General features: G+C 57.5%; 9 protein-coding genes across 9 annotated transcripts; 2 read left to right on the forward strand and 7 right to left on the reverse strand.

Annotated features, from left to right (window-relative positions):
- Positions 1 to 34: 34 nt before the first annotated feature.
- B0T15DRAFT_399316 (uncharacterized protein) lies at positions 35 to 8,031 on the reverse strand (the record flags this gene model as incomplete). Its single annotated transcript, XM_062864995.1, has 3 exons — positions 35 to 1,791; positions 1,963 to 7,808; positions 7,934 to 8,031. 3 exons carry the CDS (start codon positions 8,029 to 8,031, stop codon positions 35 to 37), a joined length of 7,701 nt encoding a protein of 2,566 aa, XP_062719750.1.
- An 897-nt stretch (positions 8,032 to 8,928) lies between these two features.
- B0T15DRAFT_399347 (uncharacterized protein) lies at positions 8,929 to 9,863 on the reverse strand (the record flags this gene model as incomplete). The annotated part of the gene is made up of 3 exons (XM_062864999.1): positions 8,929 to 9,457; positions 9,508 to 9,674; positions 9,759 to 9,863. 3 exons carry the CDS (start codon positions 9,861 to 9,863, stop codon positions 8,929 to 8,931), a joined length of 801 nt encoding a protein of 266 aa, XP_062719751.1.
- Positions 9,864 to 10,570: 707 nt separating this feature from the next.
- On the forward strand, positions 10,571 to 11,755 carry B0T15DRAFT_485771 (uncharacterized protein; the record flags this gene model as incomplete). The annotated part of the gene is made up of 1 exon (XM_062866310.1): positions 10,571 to 11,755. One exon carries the CDS (start codon positions 10,571 to 10,573, stop codon positions 11,753 to 11,755), a length of 1,185 nt encoding a protein of 394 aa, XP_062719752.1.
- A 258-nt stretch (positions 11,756 to 12,013) lies between these two features.
- Positions 12,014 to 13,681, reverse strand: B0T15DRAFT_225459 (Mo25-like protein). Its single transcript, XM_062862872.1, has 4 exons — positions 13,448 to 13,681; positions 13,296 to 13,353; positions 12,742 to 13,223; positions 12,014 to 12,652 (listed from the first exon to the last, which is right to left on the reverse strand). The coding sequence occupies exons 1-4, from the start codon at positions 13,553 to 13,555 to the stop codon at positions 12,188 to 12,190; spliced, it is 1,113 nt and encodes a 370-aa protein (XP_062719753.1). The 5' UTR covers positions 13,556 to 13,681; the 3' UTR covers positions 12,014 to 12,187.
- A 1,237-nt stretch (positions 13,682 to 14,918) lies between these two features.
- B0T15DRAFT_512181 (translation protein SH3-like domain-containing protein) lies at positions 14,919 to 15,467 on the reverse strand (the record flags this gene model as incomplete). Its single annotated transcript, XM_062867961.1, has 3 exons — positions 14,919 to 15,203; positions 15,275 to 15,387; positions 15,449 to 15,467. The coding sequence occupies 3 exons, from the start codon at positions 15,465 to 15,467 to the stop codon at positions 14,919 to 14,921; spliced, it is 417 nt and encodes a 138-aa protein (XP_062719754.1).
- Positions 15,468 to 16,033: 566 nt separating this feature from the next.
- B0T15DRAFT_417743 (Sfi1 spindle body protein-domain-containing protein) lies at positions 16,034 to 19,548 on the reverse strand. The gene is made up of 2 exons (XM_062865497.1): positions 19,187 to 19,548; positions 16,034 to 19,116 (listed from the first exon to the last, which is right to left on the reverse strand). The coding sequence occupies exons 1-2, from the start codon at positions 19,320 to 19,322 to the stop codon at positions 16,343 to 16,345; spliced, it is 2,910 nt and encodes a 969-aa protein (XP_062719755.1). The 5' UTR covers positions 19,323 to 19,548; the 3' UTR covers positions 16,034 to 16,342.
- A 214-nt stretch (positions 19,549 to 19,762) lies between these two features.
- Positions 19,763 to 20,260, forward strand: B0T15DRAFT_535154 (uncharacterized protein). The gene is made up of 3 exons (XM_062869482.1): positions 19,763 to 19,987; positions 20,049 to 20,144; positions 20,204 to 20,260. Exons 1-3 carry the CDS (start codon positions 19,925 to 19,927, stop codon positions 20,228 to 20,230), a joined length of 186 nt encoding a protein of 61 aa, XP_062719756.1. The 5' UTR covers positions 19,763 to 19,924; the 3' UTR covers positions 20,231 to 20,260.
- B0T15DRAFT_225625 (tRNA synthetases class I-domain-containing protein) lies at positions 20,218 to 23,983 on the reverse strand. Its single transcript, XM_062862873.1, has 4 exons — positions 23,827 to 23,983; positions 23,330 to 23,683; positions 21,569 to 23,270; positions 20,218 to 21,473 (listed from the first exon to the last, which is right to left on the reverse strand). Exons 2-4 carry the CDS (start codon positions 23,555 to 23,557, stop codon positions 20,365 to 20,367), a joined length of 3,039 nt encoding a protein of 1,012 aa, XP_062719757.1. The 5' UTR covers positions 23,558 to 23,683; positions 23,827 to 23,983; the 3' UTR covers positions 20,218 to 20,364.
- A 620-nt stretch (positions 23,984 to 24,603) lies between these two features.
- Positions 24,604 to 26,319, reverse strand: B0T15DRAFT_400363 (uncharacterized protein; the record flags this gene model as incomplete). Its single annotated transcript, XM_062865055.1, has 1 exon — positions 24,604 to 26,319. The coding sequence occupies one exon, from the start codon at positions 26,317 to 26,319 to the stop codon at positions 24,604 to 24,606; it is 1,716 nt and encodes a 571-aa protein (XP_062719758.1).
- Positions 26,320 to 27,434: the final 1,115 nt, after the last annotated feature.

A 27,434-nucleotide genomic window follows, 5' to 3' on the forward strand; every position in this document is an offset into this window, starting at 1 on the left:
CCATTCCCCGTAGCCCTTCATTGCAAAGTCCCTCTTAACTCGCCGCAGCAACAGGCACGGCGGCACCCTCAGCCTCTTTAGTCACACCGTGACCATCCACATCACTCTCCCTGCCAACAACAACCTCACCCTCCGTCCAGTCACTGGCGGCATCGTCGTCAATATCGTCATGGTGATGGTGATCATCCGCGCCCTCGTGTTCCGACCACTCCTCCTCCTCCTCCTCCTCCTCATGATGCTCAGCAGCCTCTTCCTCCTCGGCGGGCGTAATCACGGTCGTGCCATGACTCGACCTTCTGAGACTCCTGACGTCTTCCTCCTCCTCTCCTCTGTGGTCGACATCACCCAGGTCGCTGAAACGGTCTTCTTCTTCACCATCCTCGTCGCCGTCGCCAACACCGCCCGCGAGCGCTCCTTCTTCTTCTTCTCCGGCTTCGGGGAGATGCTGCTCATTCCCTGCGGCCGGAGGGGCGGCTGGCTCGGAGACGACGATATCCACCTTCTCCACCCCATCGACCTCCTCGCGCTCGTTATTATAAGCATCCTCATCCCCCTCCCGCAGATGATCCATGCCCATGCTCATATTCATATTCTCCTTGTCCTCACCACCAGAAGATGCCATTGTCATTCCCAGGTCTCCATATCCCTTCCCAGCAGCCGCAGCAGGCGGGGCAACACCCTGAGGTACCCAGCTAGCCTTCCTCACACCCCTAGCAGCCGCGGCAGCGCCACCAGCAGCGGTCCTGACGCTCTGGCTTCTCTTGATGCCGCCCGAGGGTATGTTGTTGGTGATCTGGCTCAGGGAGAGGATCCGCCGATTGGACGACGAAGGGGTCCCGTTCGGGGTGTTATTCGCCTTGCTCCGCGCCGACATGGCCAGGTTGATTGCGCTGCGCGGCTTCACATTCTCGTTATCCCCAGCGGGAGCAGGACCTCGAGCGGAAGACGAAGAGGTAGAGGAGGGCACCCGCTTGCGGCTCATGGGGTCACCACGACCATTGGCAAAAGCAGCGGCGCGGTTCGTCTTGGCCATGAGCAGCACGCGCGAGTGGTCCATGACACCCTCCAGGATGCGGCGCTCGAGGCTCTCGGCGCGAGCCTCCATGTCGTGGAGCTCCTCGCGGCGGAGGCGCAGGGCGGTGTCGAGCGAGGAGAGGTCGGCGGTGAGGCGGGCCTTCTGGCGGTGGAGGTTCTCCTGCTCGGCGCGCATGGACTGGAGGGTGCCCTTGAGCCGCGACTCTTCCTCGCGCAGCGTGGCCAGGAACTCGGCGCGCAGCTGCTCCTGCTCTTCGTGTAGGGCAGCGTTGGCGTCCTTCAGGCGCGCCTCCTCTTCCATGAGGTTGGCCAGGAGCTCGATCTTGAAGCGCTCTTGCTCCTCCTTGAGGGTGGCCTTCATTTGCTCCTGTTCCTGCCTCAGCGCTTCGTTGGCTGCGCGGAGCCGCGCCTCTTCCTCCTTGAAGTTGGCCAGGAAGGTCTCCTTGAGGCGCTCATGCTCCTCTCGGAGGCCGGCGTTGGCCTCCTTTAGGAGTGACTCCTCCTCGCGGAGGTTGGCCAAGAACGTGTCCTTGAGAGCCTGCTGTTCGTTGCGGAGAGCATCGTTCATCTCCTTCAGCCTGGTCTCTTCCTCACGGAGGTTGGCGAGGAAGGCCTCCTTCAACTTGTCTTGCTCCTCTTTGAGCGCGACATTGGTCTCCATGAGGCGTGCCTGCTCCTCCTTGAGGTTGGCGAGGAAGCTCTCCTTCATCTGATCCTGTTCCTCCTTCAGGGTAACGTTCGTCTCCATGATACGTGCTTGCTCCTCCTTAAGATTCGCGAGGAAGGTCTCTTTTAGCTGGTCCTGCTCCTCCTTCAGGGCCAGATTTGTCTCCATCAGGCGCGCTTCCTCGCCCTTGAGGGTCGCGAGGAAGGTCTCCTTCATCTGATCCTGCTCCTCCTTCAGGGCGATATTCGCCTCAGCGAGACGGACCTGCTCCTCCTTAAGGTTCGCAAGGAACATCTCCTTGAGCTGCGCCTGTTCCTCTAAGAGCTTAGCAATCGCCTCATTGAGCCTAGCCTCCTCGGTCTGCAGGTTTACAAGGAACTGCTCCGTGATCTTGCTCTGCTCCTCGGGGAGGGTGACGGTGATGCTCTCCTTCAGGCGCGCCTCCTCTTCCCTCAGGCTCGCGAGTTGGGCCTCGACCTGCTCCTTCTCTTCGCGGCGGCGCTCGAGCGCAATGACGGTCTCCTGGAGAGTCTTCTCCCGGTCCTCGTGCTCGTCGGCGATGCGCTGGGTCTGGGCGGCGAGAAAAGCGGCCAGTTCCGCTGCCGTGGCTCTGACTTGGGCGTGGACCTGGTCGAGCGTCTCGAGGTGCGCAAACGCCTTGTCAGCCACCTGCGTGTGGCTAACAAGCGCATCGAGCTTCTCGATGACTGCGGCGTCGTCGTACTTCTCCGGCGGAGGAGGCAGCTGCTCGACTTGCTCCTTGATCGCCGTGGTCGACGTCTCGAGCTTCTCGTAGTTCTGTGCGAGGGCCACCATGACCTCCTGCACCGTTTCGAGGATCTTGGGCTGGTACTCCGAGACCTGGCACCGAAGGCCCTCCACCTTGCCAATGGCCTCCTGCACCTGCTCTCTCGTGAGCTGGTGCTCGGCCTTGCCGTCCGCGTGGTGCTCGTCCGACTTGGCAACCAGATCCTCGACGCGCACGAAGACCGTCTTGGACGCCTCCTCCATCTTCTCCATGGAGTCGGTGACAGCCGTGCCGAGGGTGTCGACAAGAGACTTGAGCTCCTCTGCAATCGCCTTGGTCCCGTTGACCGCGGCCTCGATCTCCGCGTCTCTCGCCTCGCCCTTTGTGGCGCGGTCGTCCTGCAGAAGCTGGAGCTCTTCGTACTTGGTGATCAGTTCGCCCATGCGCTCATCAATCTTAGTAAGAAGGACATCGGCAGCGCCTTGCAGCTTCTCCTCGAGCTCGATCTTGACGCCCACCATGCCGGTCTTCGCATCCTCCGACTCCAACTTCACCGTGTCGAGGACCTCCTGGACAACATCGCCGACCTTCTCGTTCTTGCGGACGCTCTCGCCCAGCGTGTCGAGAATGCTATGAATAGAATCGATACCGCGTGCGCCGTCCTCAAGCTTCGACCGCATGAGCGCCTGGAACTCCTCCAGCACCGTCTTCACCTCGGTCACCCGCACGCCCACGCCGACGGTCTCGGCCTGGCGGTCCTCAAATGCCTTGGCACTCGCGTCGGCGTGCGCATCGAAGCGCTCCTTGAGCTCGCCGAAACGGGTCTCCAGCGCTTCGATATCCTGCTTCGAGGGGACGCTGGCAAGGTCGACCCTCTGGATGTGCTCAATGAGCGACTTCGTATCGAGACAGACTGCCTCGACGGCCTCGACATCCGTCTTGGTGATCCTTTCGGGATCGTCGAGCGCCTTCTCGTGGCGCTCCTTCATCTCGTCGAAGGCGGCCACAACCTGGGTGACGAGCGACTCGACCATGGCGACATCCTCCTTGCGCGAGAGCGTGTCCACCTGTCCCGCCAGGCCGCCGAGCCCGTCGCGGGTCTCGGCAAGCAACGTCTCCAGCGCGTCGATGTGTTCCTTGCGCGAGATGCCGTCCAGGTTCGAGGACATGCCCGTCAGAGTGTCCCGCGCCTCGAGCATGATGGTCCCCAGACTGTCGATGTGGTCCTTGCGGACAGCTTGTTCCCCATCCATGAGATCGTCCAGACGCGCCTTGGTGTTGCGCAGGATGGTCTCGATGGCCTCGACGTCTTCTCTCGAGGCAGGGTCGGTGCTGGCGGGCGCAGCCGCCGGAGGTGCTGCTTGTTCCCGGGCTGACAGCTCGGTCACGGTCTCCTGAATCTTCCGGATGCTCTCCTCCAGAGCTTCGAATGGCGCCCGGTTCGGCATTCCCGCGACGGATTCGGCGACATTGCGGAGTGTCTCCTCCATGTCGGCCAAGTCAGACTTGGACAGGGGGTTCACATCGGGCTTCGGCGCCGATTCCAGCGCTTCCACCTTGACACCGAGCTGGGCGATCAACACTTCCAGGTTCTTGATGTCGTCATGCTTAAGCATCTGCTCAGCGGGCACCAAGGCATTCGCGTTGTCGCCAATGGTAGTCAGAGCCCGGTCATTCTTGGTTTCCTCGCGGAGGCTGTCGATATCAGTTCTCACGCTGCCCAAACCTTCCTTGAGGGCGTCGAGGATCTCGTCATTAGCCGTTAAATCTGCGGGCTTATCCCGGAGATTGTTGATGCTCGTTCGGATGTCGCCCAGACCTTCTTGCAACGCATCCAGGATCTCGGTAAGACCAGCAATCGGCCGGGTGCTGATCTCCGACCGGAGGCAATGGATCCCGTCGTGCAAAGCCTCGAGAACCTCCTTGTTGTTGCCGGGCTGAGGGAGCGCCGGAATCAGCGAAGAGTTCACCGCATCCCGGAGAGACTCGATTTCCTCTTTCAGCATCGATCGAGAGCTGTCGGAGGACCGGTTCACAAGCTCGGCGATCTCATCACGGAAGCCGTCGAGGGTGCTGATGAGCTGATCTACGGCCTGCTCCGGGTCGGTGTCGCCCTTTGCGCGGTCGACATAGCCCTCAATGTCCTGGCGTAGCTTCTCAAATCCGTCCTTGGTTGCGTCGAGAATCTGCTCCGTGTCCCGGGCGTTCGCCGCGATAGTCTCCTTGGCCTCCTCCGAGGCCGCCTTGATCTCAGCTTGCAGAAACTCCTTGATTTCGTGCAGGCGTTGCATGACCTCGTCATTGTCACCAGTCTGCGCGATCAGGGCGGTGGACTGGGCGGCTGTGGAGAAGTCGAACGCCTGGAGCTCCTTCTTCACGACGTCGCCCAACCCAGCAGACAGGTCCACGGACCCGAGACCCTCCTTGACGGCGTCGATCACGTCAACGCGGGAGAGATCCGACCGGGCGACAATGGCCGAAGACAGGGAAGCCAACTCAGAGGCCTCTAGAACGCTCTTCACGGCACCCACGACATCGTCAGCAACGTTCGCCGTGTCAAGCGCCTCTTTGACGGCATCGACCACGTCCACACGAGACAAGTCCGGCTTGGCCGCAACGGCGGAAGAGAGCGAGGCAAAGTCAAAGGCTTCCAGCGCCTTCTTGACCGCTTCCGTGACATCCTTGGCAAGGTCAACCGACTCGAAGCCCTTCTTGACGGCATCGGTGACATCGCCGCCAACGTCCACGCCCGAGTCCGCGTGCGGGACGAGGGCAGAAGAGTAGGCCGGAGCAGCAAAGTCGAAGTCCTCGAGGGCCTTCTTGACCGCGGCCGTGACGCTGTCGGTGACATCGAGGCACTCCATGCCTTCCTTGACCGCATCAGCCACATCCACGCGGGAGAGATCGGGCCGTGGGATTACGGCGGTGAAGTCGAACGACTGCAGCCCTTGCTTGACTGCATGTAGCACGTGCGCTGCGAAGTCGAACGAATCAAGCCCCTCCTTCACCGCATCCAGCATCTCCGGTGACAGATCAAGCGACTTGAGCCCCGATTTCACGGCATCGGAAACGTCCCCCTTGGACACAGACTGGGGTATCAGGGCGGAGGAGTAGATGGACGAGAAGTCGAAGGACTGCAGGCCCTCGTTGACCGCGTCGAGCACGTCGTCCCTGGTGAGGTCGCTGCTCGGTGCAGGCGGGGCCGGAGCGGGGGGCGCAGGGAACTCAAAGGACCGAAGGCCCTCCTTAACGGCATCCAGCATGTCCTCTCGGGCGGCGCCCATGGCGGACGGCGCGACGGGGAACTCGAACTCCTCCAAGCACTCTCTAACTGCTTCGAGGACCTCGTCCCGCGATAGCGTTGCCGGGATTTCCACCTTGGGAGGGACGTAGTGCTTCATGCCTTCGATCACAGCATGGAACACCTCGTCCCGGGTGGCGCCGGGAGGCCGGTCGTCGCGAGGGGCGTAGGCGCGGAGACCCTCCTGCAGGCAGGCGAGGACCTCGTCGCGCTCCAGGCCAATCTGCTGGATCTCGATCTCGGGCTTGTACTTCTCCCACGCATCCTTGACCGCCTGCATGACGTCTTCCCGGCGGAGCTCAGGCGTGCGCGGCTTGCTGGCCTGGGTGTCCTTGAGCGCGGCGCGCACGCTGTTGTAGATCTCCTTGTAGTCGATCGAGGATTCACGGGAGGAGAGGGAAGCCGTCGACTGGCGACGGTGTTCCCGGAGAAGGTTGCTCATCTGCTGGCTCATCTCGGACAGCCCCTCCTCGATAACCTTGGTCATCTCGGCTTTGGTAACATCCTCGGACTTGCCGACGTTTCTTTCAGCGACGTCGTCCAGCCGCCGCCCGATCTCGCGTCCCATCCCGAGGACCTCGCCGCGGAGCTCCCGGACGAGTGCCTTGACTTCGGCGGTCAGACCGCCGCCTTGTGCGACGCTGTCCTTGACGGCGCGGATGGCTTTCATGACTTCGTCGTTGAGGACATCGGCAGAGCTGGCGCCGGATGTCGACGGGAGCGACCTGGAGGATTGGGGCATGCCGGCTGCGGCATGAAGGAAGTCGAGCGCCCCTTGACGCGACTGGTCATCGTCATCGTCGCCAAAGCTCCAGTTGCGGTCCCGCATCATGCCGCCGCCGCCCCCTCTGCCACCGCCTCCCGCAGCAGGCACGACAGCATGTTGCTGATTCGACTTGACGAAACGGGCAAGCTCCTCGACCTTCTCGGCCGTAGCCATGCCGGAAAGCTTGTTGGCCAGCTCTGTGAGCCGGTTGAGCAGCGTGTCCTGGCCTTCCTTGGTGCCCATCTCCCGGATGATCTTTTCAAGGAGAGCAACGGTAGCGGGCGAGGGTGCGTCGGAGACGAGAGAAGGTGCTGCGCTCAGCAGGGACTCGCTGTCGAGAGAGGTGGCAAAGCTGTTGGGGGAAGGTATCCGCGGCAGCGAGAATGGCCGAGGCTTGGCCAGCTGTGTCGGGGATGAGGGATGATGCTTGCCCCCTTCCAGAAGCAGAGGCCCGCCATATGGGTCTCTCGATGCCGATCGCGCTTTTGCGTCCGAGATCAGTTCCCTCAGACTCCGCCGGATGTCTTCATCCCGAGCATTAGTGGCTTCCTTCAGGCTCAGCAGATCGGTGGCATTGTCTCGGCTGCGGCGGCTGAGTAGCGACATCTCCTTCTGCAGAGTGGTTGCGATGTCGGTCAGGGTGAGGATCTGGTTGGACAGCGATTCGAGTGACTGAGGAACCCTGACCATCGCCTTAGAGCCATTAGTGATGTTGGCTAGAGGAGTCTCGGGCTCCTTAGAGGGGGTGCTATTGTTGCTCTGCGTGCTCATGTTCTGGAGAGCAAGCATTGTTGCCGATTGGGGCGGCGTGTTCTCGCCCAAAATGCTCTGATGCGGTCGCCGCACAGTCGGGCGGATGATAGGAGTCAGGCTTGGTCCTGGAGTCGGAGTGGTTCCAACGGAAGACCGTTCCTGCTTGTCTTCCCTTGGCTCGCTCATGAAGGTGTCCCTCCTCTGGGGGGTCTTCGGCCTCTCCGTCTTCTCCGGCGATCTCGGCGACGACTGGGCCGAATCGCGAGCGCCAGACTCTATCATCAAGCTGATGTCCTTGACTGACGCAGGTTGTAGCGACTGCATGCGGCGATGCGAATTGGGCCGCAGCGCCGGCCGTTCTGGCGAAGTGTCGATGCGCTTGGCCAGATGCGGCACCAATGCCGTCTCACGCGCCTTCTCAGCCATGGCGGCATGGGCCGACTGGATAGCCGTCGACGTCCCGGCGCGCGAGACGCCGGGCGACTGCGGGTTCAGCGGGAGCGGGGGAGGAGCCCGCTCGGGGTCGGAGCTGTCCCACCTGTTCCTCATTAGTGTGCGCCAGAGTTGCGACATGACATGGTCACCGCGGCTTGCGAGAGTGGAGATCTTCGGGTTCTGGGAAGACGTGCATGATTTTGGAGAGGTAAAAGAATCTGGACATACATGGGCACCAGGGAGCGGCCGTGGTCGACAGACCCGGAATGTTGGTGTCTTAGAGGCCTGTCAAGGTCGCGCGGGGCGTCCCTCTCTACGGGCGGCATTGTGGTGGCGATGTCGTCTGTTTATGTGCTCAGGACGAGACGGTGGAATGTGGATGGTCGCTGGAATGCGGCGACTCGATGCGGGTTGGGTATCTTCAGAATGCAATATCAAACAAAAAGTCTCGCCTCGAGTGAACAACGACTCGAGTACCAGACTCCCGGGCCAGGAAAAAGGACCACAAGCAGCAAAAAGCTGAATGCTGAATTGAGTCAAAGGAATGCCGACATGATTTTGCCGGATATATTGAAGTCTTGTTAAGACTGTCGAGAGGGGAGAGAAAGTTGGGGACGGGATCGCTGTCAACAGCTTGATTTGAGCCCTGCGTTGGCGCCCGACCAGCCAATTGCCTGTCATTGCTTGCCTCTGTTGTGTTGATTGTTGGCGTTTCCCGAGCAACGTGTAGGCGCGACCAGGATCAACCTCGTTACCCCTCACCGGGGAAGGATGGCACACCACGGGCGCTCCCGTTATCGATAAGCTAGCCCCTGCCGATGACGTTCTTGCAACCTGAACTTCTGAAGCCTAGGACTCTAAAAAGAGGTCCTCCAGTTGATGAACTAGGTGGTGATATCAGGGAGGCGCAGGTAATTGCACTACCCCAGACGCCAGAAAACTCAGAATATGCGTAGGTAGGAAGACCAACAGCAAGCTTGGAGCCCGGGTTCCGACAAATCTTACCAGCTCACCAGAAGGGGCGTGGGACAGGCGGCGATGGAGGTCGCGAGTTGCAGAACTCACATAGAGAACCGCCTTTGGAGACCACAGCACAACCGGCCAGACGGGCAATGATTCTTTTCAAGGCTTGCATCTTTCATCTCGCCGGACTACCTTACTAAATGGCACGCAATGAACATGCCCGAGTCTACGTAGAACATCGTTCATTATCCAACTATCGGTTACGCTACAATCTTGGCCTCCGACTTGGCCGGCCGCTGCCCAAAGATGGTGCTCCCGACGCGGACCTCGCTGCTGCCCATCGCGATGGCGCCCTCAAAGTCCTCACTCATGCCCATGCTCAGCTCCAGCTCCCTATCGAGGCCCAGCTCCTTCGCGATAAGATCCCTCTGCTGCCTCAGAAGCGCAAAGTCCTCGTTCTCGTTCTCCGCCGTGGTCGCCACGCTCCTCGCAATGGAACCGATGGTCATCAGGCCCAGCAGGTGGAGGTTGGGGCAATCGTTGACGATGGACCGGCACAGCGACACGACGTCGTCGCCCGGCGGACACCCGGACTTGGATTCCTCGCCCGAGGTGTTCACCTGGACGTGGACGTTGAGTTTCGGGGTGTCAGGCTCGGCTTTGATCTTCTCGCCGCGGTACTTATCCAGCAGCTGCGCCTTCTTGAGACTGTCCACGCTCGATACGCACCAAAGGTTAGGGATCTTTGCGATGTCTTTGCATCGGCCTGATTTGAGTCGGTTAGCCACCCTTCTTTCGCGATATGGCGTGCTGGGTCCCGTGGGGGTTACATGCCCGACTGCAGACCGCCGATGAAGTGCCACTGGATCGTTCTCGGTAACAGCTCGGCTTTTTGGCTCAGCTCCTGCGCGTAGTTCTCACCGAAGTGCAACTGCCGAGCCGGAGACTCGTGCAGGGCGAGGATGTCATTGACCGGCTTGAGTTTTGAGACGGCCACTAGTCGTACCTTGAGAGTCAGATTGTTAGATGCTTAATGACATGAGCATGACAGGGTGTTTTCCTCATAGTAAGTAGATGAATTTGAACATACTGAACGACCCTTAGCCACTGCTGCTATTCTCTGATTGACGCTCTGTAACTGGGAGATCAGAGCAGATGCTCGTGCAGGATCAGCCTTCATATCTGGCTCGCTCATTGTGAGATGTGATCAGATTCCGCATTTGGTCCAAGGTTCTGTCATCAGACTCATCATTGCGTTGCCAGCTTCTTGTGGGGCGCTCATCGAACGAAAACGGTAAGCCGAAACGTATTAATACGGTATCGATCATTGGGCAGGCACATGCGAACCTCAGCTCCTTTTCCAACCTTGAGACCAACCAAGTCTAGTAAAGCGATTGGGAATCACCATTCGACACTGTTTCTCTTCTCTCAGCTGCAATCGAAACCACTCACGACCTGTATCATATGCAGTAGCCCATGGTTCGGTAATGGTTGGAGCTCACCCATAAGACGAGATTGGCTGCCGATACGCCCCCTTCCCTGTGATTCCTGGGCTGTGCAATTCGGTCAGCCTCGAACCAATCCAAGACCGCCCCGAGCTCTCCAACCCCCTTGTCCTCTTTGATAGACCCTAGCTGGCGAGCCTCGAACAGGTGTTTAAAAGTAACGGATGCAAGCTGTCACGCCGATCCTCTCGAGCGGCGGGCACCCATCGTCTCTCATTACACCATAACTATTGTTGTCACAATGACTTCACAAAACCTGACCCGATCCAGGCACGGCCACGGCCAACAGCTTCTAAAGAATACAATGAGTAAAGATAAAGAAAAAGAGGTAGTAAGAAAGAGGAAAGTAGTGAGGAAGAAGAGAAAGAATGACGCAACCACAAGCACCATCAAACCCATGCCCCGCCTGCCCCCGGAGATCTGGATGATCATCTTCGAGCACCTGCCGGCCTCCTTCTTCCAGCGCGACATCCGCCGCCTCATGGTGAGCAAGAGCTGGTACAGCCTGGCGCTGCCGGCCTTCTACCCGCGCATCGAGTTCACGCCGCGGGTGATCAGCCGGCTGGTGCACCGCAAGACCGCCAGCCTCAGCAGGACCCGCAGCCTGCTCCGCAAGACCCTCCGCAGCGTCAACATCGTGCTCGACCCGGGGCTCGGGCTGTATCCGCCCGGGGTCCGGGGCGGGCGGGTCGTCGGGGGCGACCCGAAAACGGCGTGCTTCAACACGCCGTCCAACCTGACCCGCTTCGGCCGCATGCTGCTCGACTTCGGCGCGCTCACACACGTGCGCTTCACCGCGTACTGGCCGAACCGCGAGTGGCGCGCCGACCCGCTGCAGGCCAACTACCTGAGCACGAGCAGCCTGCGGCCGTACCTCCACCTGGCGCTGACGACGCAGCACGTGGCCTCGCTGGACCTGGATCTCTGCGGGACCAACATCACCGACGACGACGGCCGCGCGGTGCATTTCTGCTGGCATGTGCGGCCGCTGCTGTCGCGGCTGCGGTCGCTGAGGCTGCGGCTGCGGCGCATCTGCCACGAGGCGCTCTGGCCGCTCGACGACCAGCCCGTGACGCTCGGCGAGATCTCGCTGAACCTCTACCTGGGGCGGGTGTCGGACCACAACCCCAAGCTCAATGCGAGCTGGTCGTGCGACTCCTCCTCCTCGGGCTTGGGCCGTACGTGGGCGCGGGCGAACCCGATGGACGAGATGCGCGGGACGATGAAGCCGTTGGTGAGGGAGATGGCGGAGCCCCGGCGAGCCGAGATTGTGCACCTGGCCCCGAACGGCGAGATCCACATCTGGGATGCCGCGACAGATGCTTGCGTCAGGGACGTGTCCGAGAAGCCGAGGCGGTTCCCCGCGTGTTTCGATGTTGACCCTGGGAGACCTTGCTTCTCGGAAGATGTAGATGACTGGGACGGTGGCGCTGGTGCTGTTAGCCCTGGGGATCTGTCCGATGGGGAAGGTTCCGAGGAACTAGATGACCTCGAGGAACCGGAGGAACCGGAGGTGATGGATGGAGTGGTTGAACTGGACGGGGTGGAGGATGCTGGCGCGGAGGACATTCATATGCTCTGATGATACCCGTATTGTTTTCCATGCATACATTTCAATGACTTTAGGTATTCCCCGAATCCAAGCACATCCATGTACTTCGGCTCGTTGGCTTTATGGTACACTGACTGATGTTTCCCCCCAATCTGGGCCAGGAGAGCAACCGAAGTCTGCTTACGGAGTTTGAATACTCGATATTCGGCATCCAATATTCCCCTGCCCGTAGTCATCAGGGAGAGCCAAATACGGAAGGAAACTGGTTAGCTTCGGCTTGGCCTCTTGCAACATCTGTCATCAAAAGCAGTAGTATTGAATATTTACCCTATTACCACGCAATGCTCATCATGCATCATGAAACACCTAGCTAGCCCTGGTTTGTCATTACGCCCGACGCCTTCTCTCTCACAAGCCACACAGCAGTAGAAAAAAAAACCCCTTATCTGCTTACCACCGGCCCTACCGCTGAGGTGGCACGGGAGCGGGCGGCATATTCCGGATCTGCTTGATCAGAAACTCCCTCTCATCAATGAACTGCTCGTCCTCGGTGCGGTCCTCCAGGAAGTGCGACAGGAAGTGCAGGAGCTTGTCCCGGTTCATAATCAGGATCTTCTGCACGGGCAATGACTTGTGCGGGTTCGCCACGAACACCTTGAAAACGTGGAAGCCCTCGTACTGCACCATCTTGCGGTCGTCACGCAGCAGGTTCATGCAGATCTTGAGGTGCTCCCCCCTGTCGACGTAGGCCGTCATGATGTTGTAGTTGGCGCGGTCCAGCAGGATCTCACCGAGCAGCTTGATCGACTGGCGCTTGGTGACGTAGCTGTTGGACTGCACCAGCACGCTGTTGTACCGCGCGAAGAAGAGGTCGAAGTTGACGGCGAGGTACCGTGGGACCAGCTCTTTGTGCTTGGTGATCAGTTCCTGCCAAAAGAAAAATGTGTTAGTCGATCGAATCACAAAACCCAGCAGGAACCCTGAAGGGTGTTTGTTATAGACCGCCGCCTCCTTACCCTGAAGGTTGTAAACGCATCCGCGCTGACCTCAAACGAGCTCTTGTCAATCCAGTCAAAGAAGTTCCAGAACACGCCGCGGCCGCTCTGTGGCCGGTCCGGGTTGATCCCGCCCACGCCCCGGGAACTCGACCCGGGCTCATCGCCGTCGTCGTACAGAATTATGGCCGCAGCCGCCTCACTCTTCAGCACCTCCCTCAGCACTGTCCCCGCGGGCGTGGCGCTCTCCTTGTGGTCGTAGCCCCTGCACAGCTCGACCAGCACCTGCGGCCGCCGTTCGACGACGTAGGCCAGGGCGAGCGGCTCGGGTCGTTGCGGCCCCGTTGGCGGCCGGAAGCGGAAGACGTACGAGAAGATAACTTGGGTGTCCTTTCGAGACTCGAACGGCAGTCGGTGGAGGTGCACGGCGAGGAGGTACAGGAGGTCTTCTTCGATCATGCCCGTCACCAATTGGGCAATCTGCTCGGGATTTGGTTCGGCCTCTGGTTTTGCAACTGTTTGTTAGAGAGGCGGGTCGTCTGGCGGGGAGCTTCTTGCGGGGGAGTCAAGCGTACCATGCGTGCCCTGTAGCACCTGTTTCATCTGTGAAAGCACCTTTGCGAGTTCTTCGGCCTAGCCGCATGTTAGCGGTCGTTCGGTGGGCGCATGGCATGGACGGCGTGCTGGGCGGGGTGAGGTGTCTGGGTCTCTTTGGATGTCTGTTTACCTTTGCGGCCCCTTGCGGCCCCTCGAGCTTTGTTACATGGTCTCGCGCCTGCTTGGCAAGATCTACCGTATTTGTTCTCGTGCGTGTTCTCCCAAAGAAGAAGGACATTTTGTCGGCTGTCGAGGGCGCCGCGGGGTCAACGGTTTGGCGATCGCTGCAGCTCCCTCAACAAGCGATAACACAACAGTGGGGGGTTCAAGTTTGCTGTGAGCTTCAAAGATGCCAACCGCCCTTGGCAGGGAAACCTGGATGCCCAAGCAGATCGAAATGCCAATTCTTCGTCGGGTCGGCAAGACTAGGTGCCGCAACTCAAGGGCAGTAACCAGAAGTTCGCTGGCTGAGCTGGGTGTACTTGGACTGAATGGGCGCACGTTGCCGCCGGAGGGCAGGTGTATGCGCTGTCACGGCGTCCTGGCAACCGTATTTACCCTGTAACGACCAAACAACAAGCCTCCAAGGCCCAATCGCTCACGACGGTCTAACAAAGGACAGCAAGACACAGCGCAGAATAGAAGATGACGTCTTTTAGCCCTTGATGACATTCTTTGCGTGTGTCTTCCGAGGTAGCCTACTTCTATAAAGAGGACGGATATCCTCTGCCTCGGCGTTACCTGCCACGACTGGACTGATCCTCACCGAACCGCCGGTGGCAGCCGCGGATTCCCGTTCACAGACTGGTAAATTCGTCTGTTTGCTATCACAGCTCGACACAATGCTTTGCCAGACTCATAGCATTTACACGAGTTACTGCTGACCATGCCAGGTCTATCTACGTCTCTTAGTCCAGCTACGGTTGAGATGTGCCTCGCCATCAAACCTCCATTCTCATCGAAATATCTCCGTGGAAGTCTGCAGACGAGAGCATGGAGGAACTGGTGATTTCCCCCTTGCTGGATTTACTCTTCGCCAGTCGTATACCTCGAGAACCATCGGTCTAGTGGTTAACGCGGAGATATCCTAGCGGTTGCCGTCCCTACCTTTCCTGGGCCCAATGATGAAAGATGAAAACGCCAAGCGGCTGGTCAAGATGCAATGTCATGGCCTTATACTTTTGGCCCGGGGTAGTCCTGTGGATGTTAGTTCAAGCCGCAAAGTCACTTGGTCAACTGCATGGAAAAGCCTCTGCGGCACTCGCAAGAGGCGTGGGGCTTCGGGAGAACCTCCCATGGAGCATTTCACAGCGAGCGCAAAGCGACTAGCATTGTGAAACGGCCATAGAGAACAATGTCTCGATTCGTTGACTCTGCATCTAGATCCCGCGTCCGTCCTTTGTGCCATGTCACTGTGACATGGCGGACGGTCGCCCAAGTATGCAACCGAGAACAATGGCGTAAAGACGCCAGCGCAAACCGGGGCAATTCCCCGACGGTAAGCAAATGGGGTATTTCTCCGTCGCAACCGAACCGAGTCGTTCCTTTTCGCCCTTCTTTTGTCGTCACGTTTCATTCCGTCCAGCACGAGCTCGGGCAATTCATGCCTTGCTCTTGCCCTTGGCCTTGGCGGCCTGCTCGCGGCCGGCCTTGATGCGAGCCAGGATGTTCTCACGATCCTTGTCGAGCTTGAGCTTGGTGATGACCACGTTGCTGGGGTGAATGCCGAGGGGAACGCTCTGGCCGGTGGCCTTCTCGCGCGTGACACGCTCAACGTGGATGACGTATTTGAGGCGGTAGACCGAGGTGACCTTGCCCTCCTTGTCCTTGTTGGAGCCCCGGATGATGGTGACCTCGTCGTCCTTGCGGATGGGGATGCTCCGGACCTGTGATGGGATATTTGTCAGTTCGAAGCCGAAGAAAGAAAGTCATAGCCGTGAGCAGTGAGAAAACGTACGTTGTACTTCTCACGGAGCTCCTTGCTGAGCGGAGCGCTCATGATGTCGCGGCGGACGCTCGAAGGCGCGCTGAAGTGCGCCTTGCGAGACTTGCGCCTCGAGGACGAAACGGCTGCGAGATTCAGAGGTTAATTGAACTGCATGGGATCATTTGAATGGCTGCTGAGACTAACTTGAGCGGACCTTGACCATTGTGATTGATGTTGTCGAGGGGGGACAAGGAGTCGAGTGATGATCGCCGTGATCTTGAAGAAGCCGCTGAAAAGAAAATGCGAATTCTGTGGGTGTGAGAAAATTGGTGCGCTGTGGCAGAATCAAAGGCTTTACCGCTTTCCAGTTCTGCTCTAGGTTGCACCTCATTTCTGAGTGGGTCCAGTCCTTCCTTATGTCGACTCTTGGCCCTTGCGCACTCTTCAAGCTGGGACTCGAGTCTGTGCGCTCACTGCGCTGGGACTTCGTCTCGAGGTCGCTTCCAAAGTTCCAATGGGTCTTTTCAGGCCTCTAAGCTGGGTGAGATATTCCAATCCTCCCGTGTCAAGAACGAGGTAGGGAGTACAGAATATGAAACACGCCATTCGATGCCAGCGCCGGTGTCTCTGATGTTTCAACTTTCCTGAACATGACGGCCATCATATGCCCCTCAACATCATAACATGGCACTTAACCGGACACGCACACCAGTCGAGTGTGGACAGTTCAGAACGGATTACAACCAAAGATTAATTCACAGTGTTCTCGAGGTCATTTCATGACCAGGTTCTATCACATCTCAACCTTCCCCACCCCCCACCCACAAGACGCCTAACCATGTTTCCGGTCATTCCATGACCATGCTCTCAGCATCCCAATGCTCTCCAAACGCCTACTAACCATGCATAATGCGACCCTGGGTATATCCAACGAGCGACCGCCGTGAAACCCAATTCAAGCCCTTTTCCTTTCCCATGCAAAACGCCGTAGCTATGCTCAAGCCAAAACCAAACTCCATTGAAACCAAAAACACCAATACCCTCAGTTCCAAAAAAGATAGAAATCTCTCCTCCATTTCCAAACACCCATAACAAAGTTCAAAACTCTAATTCTCCCGACTCCTCGGTGATATTGACAAAGTCCGGCCTCGGACCGCCATATCGCCGCCTGAGCTCCCTTTCATAAGGGGACGGCAAGATCGCCGACGGTGTCGTGGTCGGACGATACCCCAGCGGTCGCGCACTGCCTGTTCGTCTGGTGGGCGTGCTCATAAAGCCCGGGTCGTCGACCTCTGCGTCTGGGAGCAGCGGTTCCTCATCAAACTCCGGCATTGGACCGAGCGAGCGGAAGGGGAGAGTAGCCAATTGGCTCGCGGTGTAAAAGCCCGCTGTGGACGACCGAGCGAGCTGCTGGCGGGTGCTCTGCCGGACGCTGCGGCGTGCAGAGAGGGTGCTGAAGCGTGGATCGAAGCGCGCCGCTGCTTCCGGCACTGCCTTTTGCTGCCAGTCTTCGAGGAGTTGGTGACAAAGGCGCCTCTCATTCTTCTCTCGTAGTGTGTTGGCCATGTGGCGTTTGCTTTCGTTTTGGATCGCCTGGAACTCCCATCTCTCCCAGCAGCTTTTTCGTGTCTTTTCTGTATCATAGTCGATGGCATCCGCCATGTTCTCCTTCGTTTCGTAAAGCTGGGCTTGCCATTTCCCGTAATACACTTCAAGTTCGGCATCTGCAGCGATCTGTTGTATGTTCTGCGCTCTCTTTGTCATGAGGCTCCAGTAATCGATGCAGTCGTTGAGGTCCTCCCACTTGTAGTGCAGGTTGGTTCGATGGGCGTCATGGCCGACGTCGAGGGCGTCCGCAGTCGCATCTAACCACTTGCCGAGACACTCCTGCGCCAGTGCGATTTTGTATTTTCGCCTGAACTGCCGCAGCGAGCTCACCATCCGCTGCCTTCGAGTCGTTTCGGCAATGTCGGGCCATTCGTCAAGCACTCCAAGCACCATAGATATGGCTCTGTGTTTGTTCGCCTTTCTTTTATAGTAAGTATCCCGGGCTTGGCTCTGATGGCACTGCTCCCGCCAATGGTCGATGCACGGGCGGGTAGTCCAGTAGAGGTTGACGACGTTGGCGTTATGGTGATGCCTGTACATCTTGTCCGTCTCGAAGATCCAAGTCTCGAGGGCATCAGTTTGTGTGTAGTAGGAATCAACGTAATCGGCCTCTTCCTCATATCTAACCCGATCGTCACGGGCTTGCCGGGCAGCTTTGAACAGTGTATTGAATGTTTCTCGTTTGGTCCTGGTATCAAGATATCTCTTGTACCAGGCAAGCTTTTCTTCGAGCGCCCACTGGCTCAGCACGGCAGCTTTGATTTCGTACTCATCCCGCTCAATGAAGAGTTTCAGCTTCATCTCACGCTCCCAGTGCTCGACAGGTTCCTCCAGGAAGAAGGCGTCAGCAACCATGGTGTTGCCTTTCACGTTCTGGAGATTGCCATGCCACGTTTCCATGACCTGGCGTCTTGTGTCGTGTGCCCGTTTGGCGTTGTACTGCTTCAATAACACTGACAGTCTTGCTTGCTCTTGCCAGTACTCCAAATCCCGGCGACAACCCAGAACCAGGAACTGCCGGGTACATTCGTAGGCATCGTACTGTTGGACTTCAAGCTCCTCGAGCCAGATGTTAACTGCCTCGTCGAGAACCAGTCTCTCGTCAAGGGCGACGGCGACCTGGTACTCCTCATTGAGATCGCGAGCTTTGTCGGCCCAGGTATCCAGACTCTGCTTGGCAAGATTGACCGCGTAGAATTCATCCGCGATACGCTTCTTGGTCTCCTCCAACATTTGGTTGAGAGTGACATTGCACAGCTGCTGCTGATGCCATTGTGCGGCGACTTCGTGGCGCACCTCGTGATGGAGGGCCACTTGACTCCATTTCTGAAGGGCGTTCCCAAGGATAAAGTTCTTCACTTTGGTTTCGTCCTCGACGTGTTGTGCATGCCAACCCTCGAATGTCCGTTTCCGGACAAGGTGCCTGCGTGCTACCGCCGTCCGGTCGATTTCCTCCTGTGCTTGGTCTTGCCACAGTGCCAGCACGTTACGGATCGTGAAGATTTCGTAGACCCTCGTGGCGCGCCTCTCCATCTTTGCCACGTAGGCCTCGTGTTTGGCAGCGGCCTCTGCTTCGAGCCGCTGCTGTCGTGCGAGGGCGGCTTCCTCGTTCCATATGTCGAGAACCTCACCCAGGAGGTCATTGTTATCGAACTCCACAGCATGGGTTCTGAGCTCATCATTGTTTCGCTTGGCTTGGCGTGCAGTTGCGCGCCAGGTCGAGAAAACATCCCCCACGAGTTCTCGATCCTGCTGCATTCTGAAGTCTCGCAATAGATTCTCACGATCCTCAAGATCCGCTAGGTCATCTCCCAAAGTCTGGAATCGGATGTCCACCACAGGAGGGGAATTATGAGAATCTCGTATGGGTGGCTGTCGTAGAATCCCATCAAGAATTCCTCTATCGCTGAGGCTAGAGGAGGCTCGGGATTCTGGTTGTGCGGGGATCGCGTCGCTTGGGGCGATGGAGGCTCTGGATCCTGGCCGTGATGAAGGGTTGCTGCTGGGAACAAACTCAAGCTTAATGCCCATTCCACCTAGGACGGACTTGAATTTGTCGCTGAGTGTGTCGCCGGCGCGTTGCCCTCCGATTTTGAAGATGAGGCGAGATATGTGGGACGGGGGGTCTTCGGGGTCGTAGCCATGTTCGGGAAGAAGCTGCTCAGCGGCCAGGAAGAGAGCATTGGTTGGAAGACGCTCGCGTTCAGGGAGGGTCGGGTAGAGAGATTCAGCCAGAGAGACGATTTGGTGGACCAGTTCAATGTCTGCGCAACACAAATTTGTTAGCCATACCGGGCAGATGCGGCAGAGCATGACCCGAGACACAGTACTCACCTTGGTCAGAATACGACTCGTGAGGATGGGCACCATGGTGAAGAGCAGAAGAGGCAGGATAACCGGAATGAGCGGCAGAAGGAGGAGGATAATCAAGACCACCATTGTGGGGGAACAAAGACGATGGATGTTGCATGGGAATGAAGCCGGCAGCCAACTTTGGGGCATACTTCTGGAAGCCGATTGAGAGCAAATAGTATGTGCCTTCTGTAGGCGCAAAGAAGAATCTGAGTTCTTGGAAACTACGACTGGGATGCGCGATATGAAATTGAAGCAAGAAGCCAATTGCTTGGGAAGCAACGCAGCTGAACTGTGTCAATCAATGGGTCGCAGATTCGCAAGATGGTCGCAGCGGGACAAAGGGTCGCGGGGCGCGTTCGTCAGGCGCGCGTACCACAGTAAAGTGGCAGTTGCTGGGCGACATATGTGATGTGCACAGACCAGGGTGCAACTGTGGCTCGAGCTTAACAATTCGGTGGCTGGGAGCCTTGGCGTGGCTGGACGCTTGGGGGCTAGCTCATTGGAAGCATACAGTGTCTCTTTGGCGCTTCGGCACTGTGTCTGGAGACTTGAACTGCAATTCCCGACTAGCATCATCACTTATCACTCTGGCTGCGGACATTCGGGTCGAATATTCGACGGCATGGTAGAGCTGACCGGTCAAATGTAACATTGATTCTTTATTTTCGATATCTTCAGTCAGCCCATCTCGACAACGGACATATCTTTACTACGGCCATGCAGCCAAAACCTCGACCGATCCAGCGGTTTGCCCAGGCAGTCTCGAAATGCTCTGCCGAGGTGAGAACAGAGTCTGCATTCAAGCTGGAGACGAACCTCGAACCGAACTAATGAACCCCAGGCTGCTGTGTACGGGCAATGCATCGTCGCGGATTATAACTCTGTGCATAAAGACAAATGCGCCAAAGAGTTTATGAAGCTAAAGGATTGCTACTTGGTATAGCTTCACTCCCACTCAAAACGGTATTGGGGAACACACCAGCTCACTCATCCAAGCAGGCCATGTCGAAGGGGGGAAGGTGAAATCAGATAGCTCTTAATCGAAATACAGGTCTTTCCTGCCTTACTTCTCGGTGTTCTATACACCCATCAAGAGCCCTTGCTCACCCCCACAGCACTCTACAGTGTAAGGTATCTATTACCGGCTTCCCACCTCCTCACAGCTTAAGCAGCCGCAATAGAAACGTGGCCTTTTGCACCTCCTGCTCTTCCTCGGCAATGATACCCTCCTCCTTCTGCTCTGGGATCTGGCCATCCACATGGGTGACCTCATGCTTATCCAGCGGCCGCCGCAGCGCCTTCACGATGATCGGTTGGTGCGTCTCAAACACTTTCTCGATGCCAGTCTCGTCGGGGTCAGCCAGGACCTTGTACTCCATCTTGACGTCGTCTGTTGGCTGAAGGCCGGCTTTCTTGCGCAGCCGCTGTACCCGGTTGATGATCTCGCGAGCGAGACCCTCCTCGGCAAGGCCGGGGTAGATCTCGGCATCGAGGATAGTGAGGACATCGTTATCCGTGTTAGTCTCGAGGTTCCGGGATGCATCATCCTCCCTCAGGCCGCGCTTGACCACCAAGTCGCCTGCCTCAAGCGTGATGCCGTCGACCACAAGCGTACCGTTGGCTGCGTAGCCCTGCGCTTCTTGGCTAGTGACGTTCGGGAGGGCCCTCTTAACCCGAGCCATGTCCTTCTTGAGCTTCTTCCCGAGTACGGGCCAATCCGCGGTAACGCTGTATTGAACCCCATACTGGGCCTCGTCCGACGTCAATACCAGGTCGCGGACATTCAGCTCCTCGGTAATGTATCCTTGGAGCGACTGTACATCCTCGAGGTATTGAGGATCAGGGTGGATGACAATAAGCGTCTTCAGGGGCTGCTTCAGGCCAATACCACGCCTCTCGCGGGAGACTCTAGCCAACTCGATGACCTTTTGCATCCGCTGCACCTGTCGCTCGATGTCGGTGTTGAATAGCTCTTGACGCACTTCAGGGAATGGTAGGAAGTGGACACTGCGGAAATCTTCGCCTCGAAGCTCCTCAGGGATGTGTGGCAGGAGCTTAAGGTAGATGGTTTCCGTAAGGAAGGGCGTAAAGGGCGCGAGGCCGCGGCACAGCGTGAAAAGGACCTCGAACAGGGTGTTCAGGGCATGGAGAGTATCGTCAAGCCCATTTTCACCCTTGAGACGTTTCCGGTTGAATCGGATGTACCAGTTCGTCGTGTTATCGATCAGCTCCAGCAGCTTGGGGACGACCGTGTACAAACGATAGGCTGCAACCCGGGTAAGCATCCACACGGCCATGGTGGGGACGGGGGTATGGGGCTGGGAGGAGAGGTGAGAGGGGGGAGGGGAAGTATCAACGAACCTGCCATCTCCTCATTGACAAACTTGAGCAAGCTCTGGCAGCTGGCCAGGATCCACTTGTCCATCACATTGGTATTCGAGGATTCCATAGTCGGGTTGAACATGTAGTCAACGTCTTCCACCTTCTTTAACAGGGTGACTTGACCTTCGAAGAACTTGTAGCTGTTCCATAGCGGGAGGAGCACTTTGGCAACGACCTCCTTAACCCCGGCCTCTTTAAACTTGAGAGGTTCGGCTCTCACCACGGGAGAGTTGATGAGGTACAAACGAAGCGCATCAGATCCGTACTTGGTCATGACCGTGGTGGGATCGGGGTAGTTCTTCAACCGCTTCGACATCTTCTTGCCGTCCTCAGCCAATACGATGCCGTTGACGACACAGTTCTTGAACGGAGAGACGCCAAAAAGGTGTGTTCCCAAGACGAGCAGCGTGTAGAACCAACCCCTCGTCTGATCGAGACCCTCTGCAATGAAATCGCCGGGGAATGACTTCTCGAATTCGTCGCGGTTCTCGAAAGGATAGTGCTTGCTGGAGTAAGGCATACTTCCGGACTCGAACCAGCAGTCAAAGACCTCCTCCACTCGCCTGAGGACGCCCTTGCCCTTTTTGCTGGGGATGGTGATGTGGTCGATTTTGTCGCGATGCAGGTCGGTGATCTCGCCCTCGTAGCCACTCAGCTCCTTGAGCTCGGCGATGCTGCCGATACAGACGATCTCCTCTCTATCCTCGCTCACCCACAGGGGGATAGGAGTGCCCCAGTATCGGTTCCGGGACACGTTCCAATCCCGGGCGTTGGAAATCCAGCTGGCGAAACGCTTCTCCTTGACAAAAGACGGGACCCAGTGAGAACCCTCAATGTTCTCCAGCATCTTCGGGATGATATTGGGAATGCGCACGAACCAGGAGGGCACGGCCTTGTAGATAAGTGGTGTATCTGAGCGGTAGCACATCGGGTACGAGTGCTTGGTCTGTGACTCTACGACGATTCTGCCGGTCCCCTTTAGGTGCTTGATGATGTGTTTGTCGGCTTCCTTAACGTGCATTCCCGCATAGTCGGGAACCTTGCTGGTAAAGCGACCGGCGTCGTCTACCGGGTCGGGAGGCGGGCGCTTCTCGGTCACGATACCGTTTGCGACAGCGACGTTATAGTCCTCCTCGCCGAAGGCTGGTGCCTGGTGGACAATACCAGTACCGTTGTCGTCCTGGACATAGGTTGCGCTGAGGACCTTGAACGCGACATCTTTGTATTCCTCGTACAGGTAGTCGAAAGGCGGCTGGTACTTCCAACCAACCATTTCCTTGCCCTTGAGCTTTTGCAGCACCTTGAACTTGGCCTTCTTCGGATCCTTGTACAGCGTGCCAAGCAGTTTCTCCAGAAGGATATAGTTCTTCCCGGATTTCTCATCCTGGATCTTGATGTAGTCGAAGTCTGGGTGGACTGCTAGGCCCAGATGGGATGGTAGCGTCCATGGTGTGGTTGTCCAGGCAAGCAGACTTGTTTCGAGGTCGTCATCAAGTGGGAAAGAGACCACGATGGCTGGGTCGGTCACGTCCTGGTAGTTCTGGTTCGCTTCGAAGTTGCTAAGGGCAGTGGTGAGAGCCGTAGAGTACGGCATCACGCGGTATCCTTGGTAGACCTGGCCTTTGTCGAAGAGCTGCTTGAACACCCACCACTCGGATTCCATGAACGTGGGGTCCATAGTCTGCCGCCATCAGCGTTCTGCCATGACAAGTGCCCCCTCCACGACGCCGAGAAACCCACCTTGTAGTCGTTGTCGAAGTCGATCCAGCGGCCTAGCCGCTCGATAGTGTGCCTCCACTCCTCACGGTACCTCATGACAATGGCCCTGCACTCGGCATTGTACTTCTCCAACCCTATTTGCATGACAGCGGCCTTGCCCGTCACTTTCAACTTCTTGTCGATTTCATGTTCGATGGGCAAGCCGTGGGTGTCCCAGCCAAACCGACGCTCAACGTGGTAGCCCTTCATGGACCAATACCTCGGGATGATATCTTTGATGGTCGAGGCGAGGAGATGGCCGTAATGGGGAAGACCGGTCGCGAACGGCGGGCCATCGTAAAAGGTATAGTTGGGTCGCCCCTTAGACAGCTCGACCTGGGGCACAAAATCAACATCAAAACATTACAGCGGCTGGTGTGAGTAAACTGAATCTCAGCGCACCTGCCGCTCGAAGGCCTTGATCTCGCGCCATCTCGCGATCACGGCCTCCTCCTCCTTCGGAAACTCGATCGACATACTGGTGAGTTACCGCGCGGGATTCTCCAGTGGGCGAGATATCGAGATATGCCAACGGGGTAGGGAAACTTCCCAAAACCGCAGCGAGAACTTTATTATTTGCGGCGTGAGTGAGATGTTACAGGCTGACTCACACTTTCTGCGGTCACAATAAATTTCGGCGACGGTCTCAGTCACACTCGGGATTTGGAGGGGTAGCGGGGTCGCGGGGTCATGTTCCCCATGTAACTTACTAACACGTTTCAAAGTTTCAAGCAGTACCGGCAACCCTTGGCAAGCGCACAGACCAGACAAAGTACCGCTGTAATGTAACGAACCAAGTTTCATGTATTTCGCATACGGGTGTTAATTGAAACTCATGACCTGCGCCTGAACTGTTACAGCCCGATTTTGTCTGTTACTTCCAGTTACTTGACAGCAAGTGTTCGCAACAGACATCAAGACCACCGCAAGACACCGCAAAACACTCGCTTCCTGATACTATCTTAGATTTGAAGACAATATACCTAAATTGCGATCTAACCAACAGCGGGTATCCTCCAGAGCACGCCAACCATCCATTACATAAAGTCGTCATATATACCGTCAGGAAAAGCATCGCACAGCAGGTTGCCTCCTCTTTCATAGCCGACAATCCAACATCGACATGCAGGATCCGGATATCACAGGACGCCAGGCCCCTTGACCCCAATCCAAACTTACCCATCATCCTATCCTCCCAATGACAATCATCTAGACTCATCATCCTCAACCTTCCATGCCCCGGGGTTCATGACTCATTAATCATATGCCCACGGCAGATCCCGATCCCTCACCGTGGTACACGTCAGATACCCAATCCCTCCCGCCCCAGCACCATAGACCAATTCCAGCTCGAGGCTACTCCCCATCAGCGGACGCACGACCTCGCGTGCCATGGCCTTCAGCTCATCGATCCTCTTCTCAAACTTCCGCAGATTATCCCGCGTATACAGCTCCGGCGTGAGTTTTAGGAAGCGCTTACACTCGTCGTGCCCGAGGTACCCTTTGTCTGCACTATTACCGGGACCCGCACCGAGCAACCTGTACGTCCTCCCCAGCGATGAAAGCGGTGGTATTGGAGCGGGCGCGGCTAGTTGTAAGTTGTAGTTGCCGTGCGTACTCGACCGACTGTTCATGCCACCAGTCGCGCTCCCGCCGCTGCCGCTGCTGTGACTCCCAGCCCTCCCCCGGGAAGCGGCCGCATTGCGGGAGTGGCTACCGCCGCTACTGCGCTCCGGAGCAGGCGGCATCGGCGGCGTGGTATTCTCTGCCAGCCATTGCCGGAAGAGACTGATGGCGAGCCACTCGAGGTATCCGTTGGCGGGCGTCACGCGCTCGCCCGTGCGGGTGGTGAGAGTGAGGCGGAAGAGGCGGGCTTCGATGCGGCTGACGGTTTCCTCGAGCTCGTCGACTTTGTCCTCGATGATGTCGACCACCGTTTCCGGGAGTGCGGCGCGGATGGAGCGCTCGCCAGCTGGCCACTGTCCCACGACGTGGATCAGTGCTTCTTGGAAGATCACCTTGGACCGAGCGAGGTAGCCTAGGCGGAGGTAACTGATAGGGTACTTGGCAATTTGCTTCCATAGCCGAGACTGGAATTGGAGTAGGTGGTGGTCGACGCGCGGTCCGACTACAGCGAGAGCGTCGTACTGGTCTGCGAGGTTGAGCAGTGACTTGCACTGTACGTAGGCATCTGCGATGTTGATGCCGTCCAGTAATGGGGGATAGTTGTACATGATGCGGAAAAGGTTGTCATAATCTCGTAATAAATCCTGCTCTTCAGGCGTTGGCGGTGGAAGGGATGGTGTGTGCGTCGCAGACAGGGTGAGGTTGGCAACAGATCGGAAGAAGGAGTGCGACCCTGACTTGTGATGGGAGTGCCGGCTTGAAGAGTGACTGGGTGGAGGGCCACCAAATATCGAGTTGTTGACTGGCGACGGCTTGGTGCTCTCCTCCTTCTGTACCAGCATCGGTATGTCGTTGTCCCCTGACCCGTAATCCAGCTCGTACCTCCACCTCTTCCTCGTTTGCGCGGTTTTGCCGGGCCCTTCGCTATCCCGGGCCCGATCGCCTACCCGTGCCAACTCCCCACCAGCGGCGCTCGCCCCTCCTTCAATCGCTCCGGCTGTTCCCGGCGCCGGTAACTCAGGAACTGCTTGCGCACGCGACCATTCGTTGCTTGTGCTAGCCTCGAAGAAGCCGGAGCAGCGGGTAAGGATGTGCCGGTGCAGGAGGTAGCGGTTCTCGTGACCGGATGCGACGCGCACAACGATCTCGACGTCGCCGCTGTGGCTGAAGATGGGGAACTCATTCTGCGGCGTGAAGGAGCTGCCGCCGGCGTGGGAGCGGTTGTAGCGGCGGGAGCGCGATGAGCTGTGTAAGCCTGGCGCCCGGCCGCTGGAGCTGGTCCCGACGACCGACGACGGCCCCCGCAGCGTCAATGAGGTCGGCCCGTCGCTGTGTTGCGACACCATGACTGCGGATGGTTTTTCGGCCGTCGCGACAGCCCAGGACCGGTCGCTCTCGGAGGATTTGGCTTGCTCTCTCGTGCGAGCTTTTGGTGGCAACGGGCGCCCTCGCGAACGCCGGCTGCCTCTCTGGGAAGACAGCTCCCGGCTGGCACCAGCACCTTTGACAGCTGGCAGACGGGAGATCGTGTGGGTGCAGGTTGATGGTCGCACGAGGGAGGGGTCAGCACATTGGATGGGAGCTCGTCACAACAAATGCTGTCCAATGTTTATCTCGCGAGTCACAACAAAGACGTGTTTAAATAGCTCGAGCACCGGGTTTTGCGAAGAGCTGCTGTTTTCGGCTCAAAGAGACCAACGTTTGTCGAGGCTATGACTCGGGCGAGGCTGTGTCCAGCGAAAGAAAAGCAGCAGCTGCTTGTGATTTTGCCACTGCCAGCGAGCTCGGCAGGCCAGGGCATTAGTCCGTCCCCTACTGGCAACGATTGGCGACGAAGGTCCAGGGCAGCTGGCGTTGCAGAAGACTGGACCTCGTGGACAACCATAGGCAGCCTGAGCAGCAATAAAATAGCGGGGAAGAAGTAGGTGAAACAGGTGAGAAAGGCTAAAAAGTGAGTTTCTGGGCAGGGGGACGGCGCGTCAGAGAAAACACGGCCATGTTGACCCGAATACCACGGAAGCGGACCATGCGAATCCTGCACATCTTAGTACTTCTTCCTCATGCAGGCCGCGGTGCAGCCCCGAGGCGCGTTCGCACATTCTGTCCACAGATCCGGTTTTCCTTTGTAGATTGTGCGACGGTGCCAGATTCCTCTCTGATCTGATTCAATTGGGTCGGGTGCCCCGCCGCTCGATTGAAGTGGTTGCTTCCGGCACAATCTCACAGCAAACTTAAGAGGCTTTGACTGGGAGGTGAGAAGGAGCAAACTTTGGCTTCATGACTTCATGACATAAAGAGCTTTCATTGTAATGCCAATGGAATGGGTATTGAGGGAAAGTAGGTTGTTTCTAGACAAGTGCACCTGGCCAACAGATGATGAGATATGTGTACCTACATATTTCTGTCTTCTACTGTGTAGAGGTACAAGAGAGGCCGTCCTTGGTGAGCTCATCTCATCCAT

The sequence above is a fragment of the Chaetomium strumarium genome, assembly GCF_033439665.1.
Source record: "Chaetomium strumarium strain CBS 333.67 chromosome Unknown B0T15scaffold_5, whole genome shotgun sequence".
Taxonomy (NCBI): domain Eukaryota; kingdom Fungi; phylum Ascomycota; class Sordariomycetes; order Sordariales; family Chaetomiaceae; genus Chaetomium; species Chaetomium strumarium.

Bases quoted from the DNA above. Each gene is read 5' to 3' on its own strand.
- B0T15DRAFT_535154 (XM_062869482.1), top strand. From the start codon at position 19,925: ATGCAGCCAAAACCTCGACCGATCCAGCGGTTTGCCCAGGCAGTCTCG. The intron at 19,988-20,048 runs GTGAGAACAGAG...AATGAACCCCAG, and splicing joins TCTCGAAATGCTCTGCCGAG to GCTGCTGTGTACGGGCAATG. The intron at 20,145-20,203 runs GTATAGCTTCAC...CACTCATCCAAG, and splicing joins AGCTAAAGGATTGCTACTTG to CAGGCCATGTCGAAGGGGGG.
- B0T15DRAFT_417743 (XM_062865497.1), bottom strand. From the start codon at position 19,322: ATGCAACATCCATCGTCTTTGTTCCCCCACAATGGTGGTCTTGATTAT. The intron at 19,117-19,186 runs GTGAGTACTGTG...TGTGTTGCGCAG, and splicing joins CGAGTCGTATTCTGACCAAG to ACATTGAACTGGTCCACCAA.
- B0T15DRAFT_225459 (XM_062862872.1), bottom strand. From the start codon at position 13,555: ATGTCCTTCTTCTTTGGGAGAACACGCACGAGAACAAATACGGTAGAT. The intron at 13,354-13,447 runs GTAAACAGACAT...ACATGCGGCTAG, and splicing joins GGCCGCAAGGGGCCGCAAAG to GCCGAAGAACTCGCAAAGGT. The intron at 12,653-12,741 runs GTAAGGAGGCGG...TTCTTTTGGCAG, and splicing joins ATGCGTTTACAACCTTCAGG to GAACTGATCACCAAGCACAA.
- B0T15DRAFT_225625 (XM_062862873.1), bottom strand. From the start codon at position 23,557: ATGAAGGGCTACCACGTTGAGCGTCGGTTTGGCTGGGACACCCACGGC. The intron at 23,271-23,329 runs GTGGGTTTCTCG...TGATGGCGGCAG, and splicing joins ACTTCGACAACGACTACAAG to ACTATGGACCCCACGTTCAT. The intron at 21,474-21,568 runs GTTCGTTGATAC...CCCGGGTTGCAG, and splicing joins TGTCAATGAGGAGATGGCAG to CCTATCGTTTGTACACGGTC.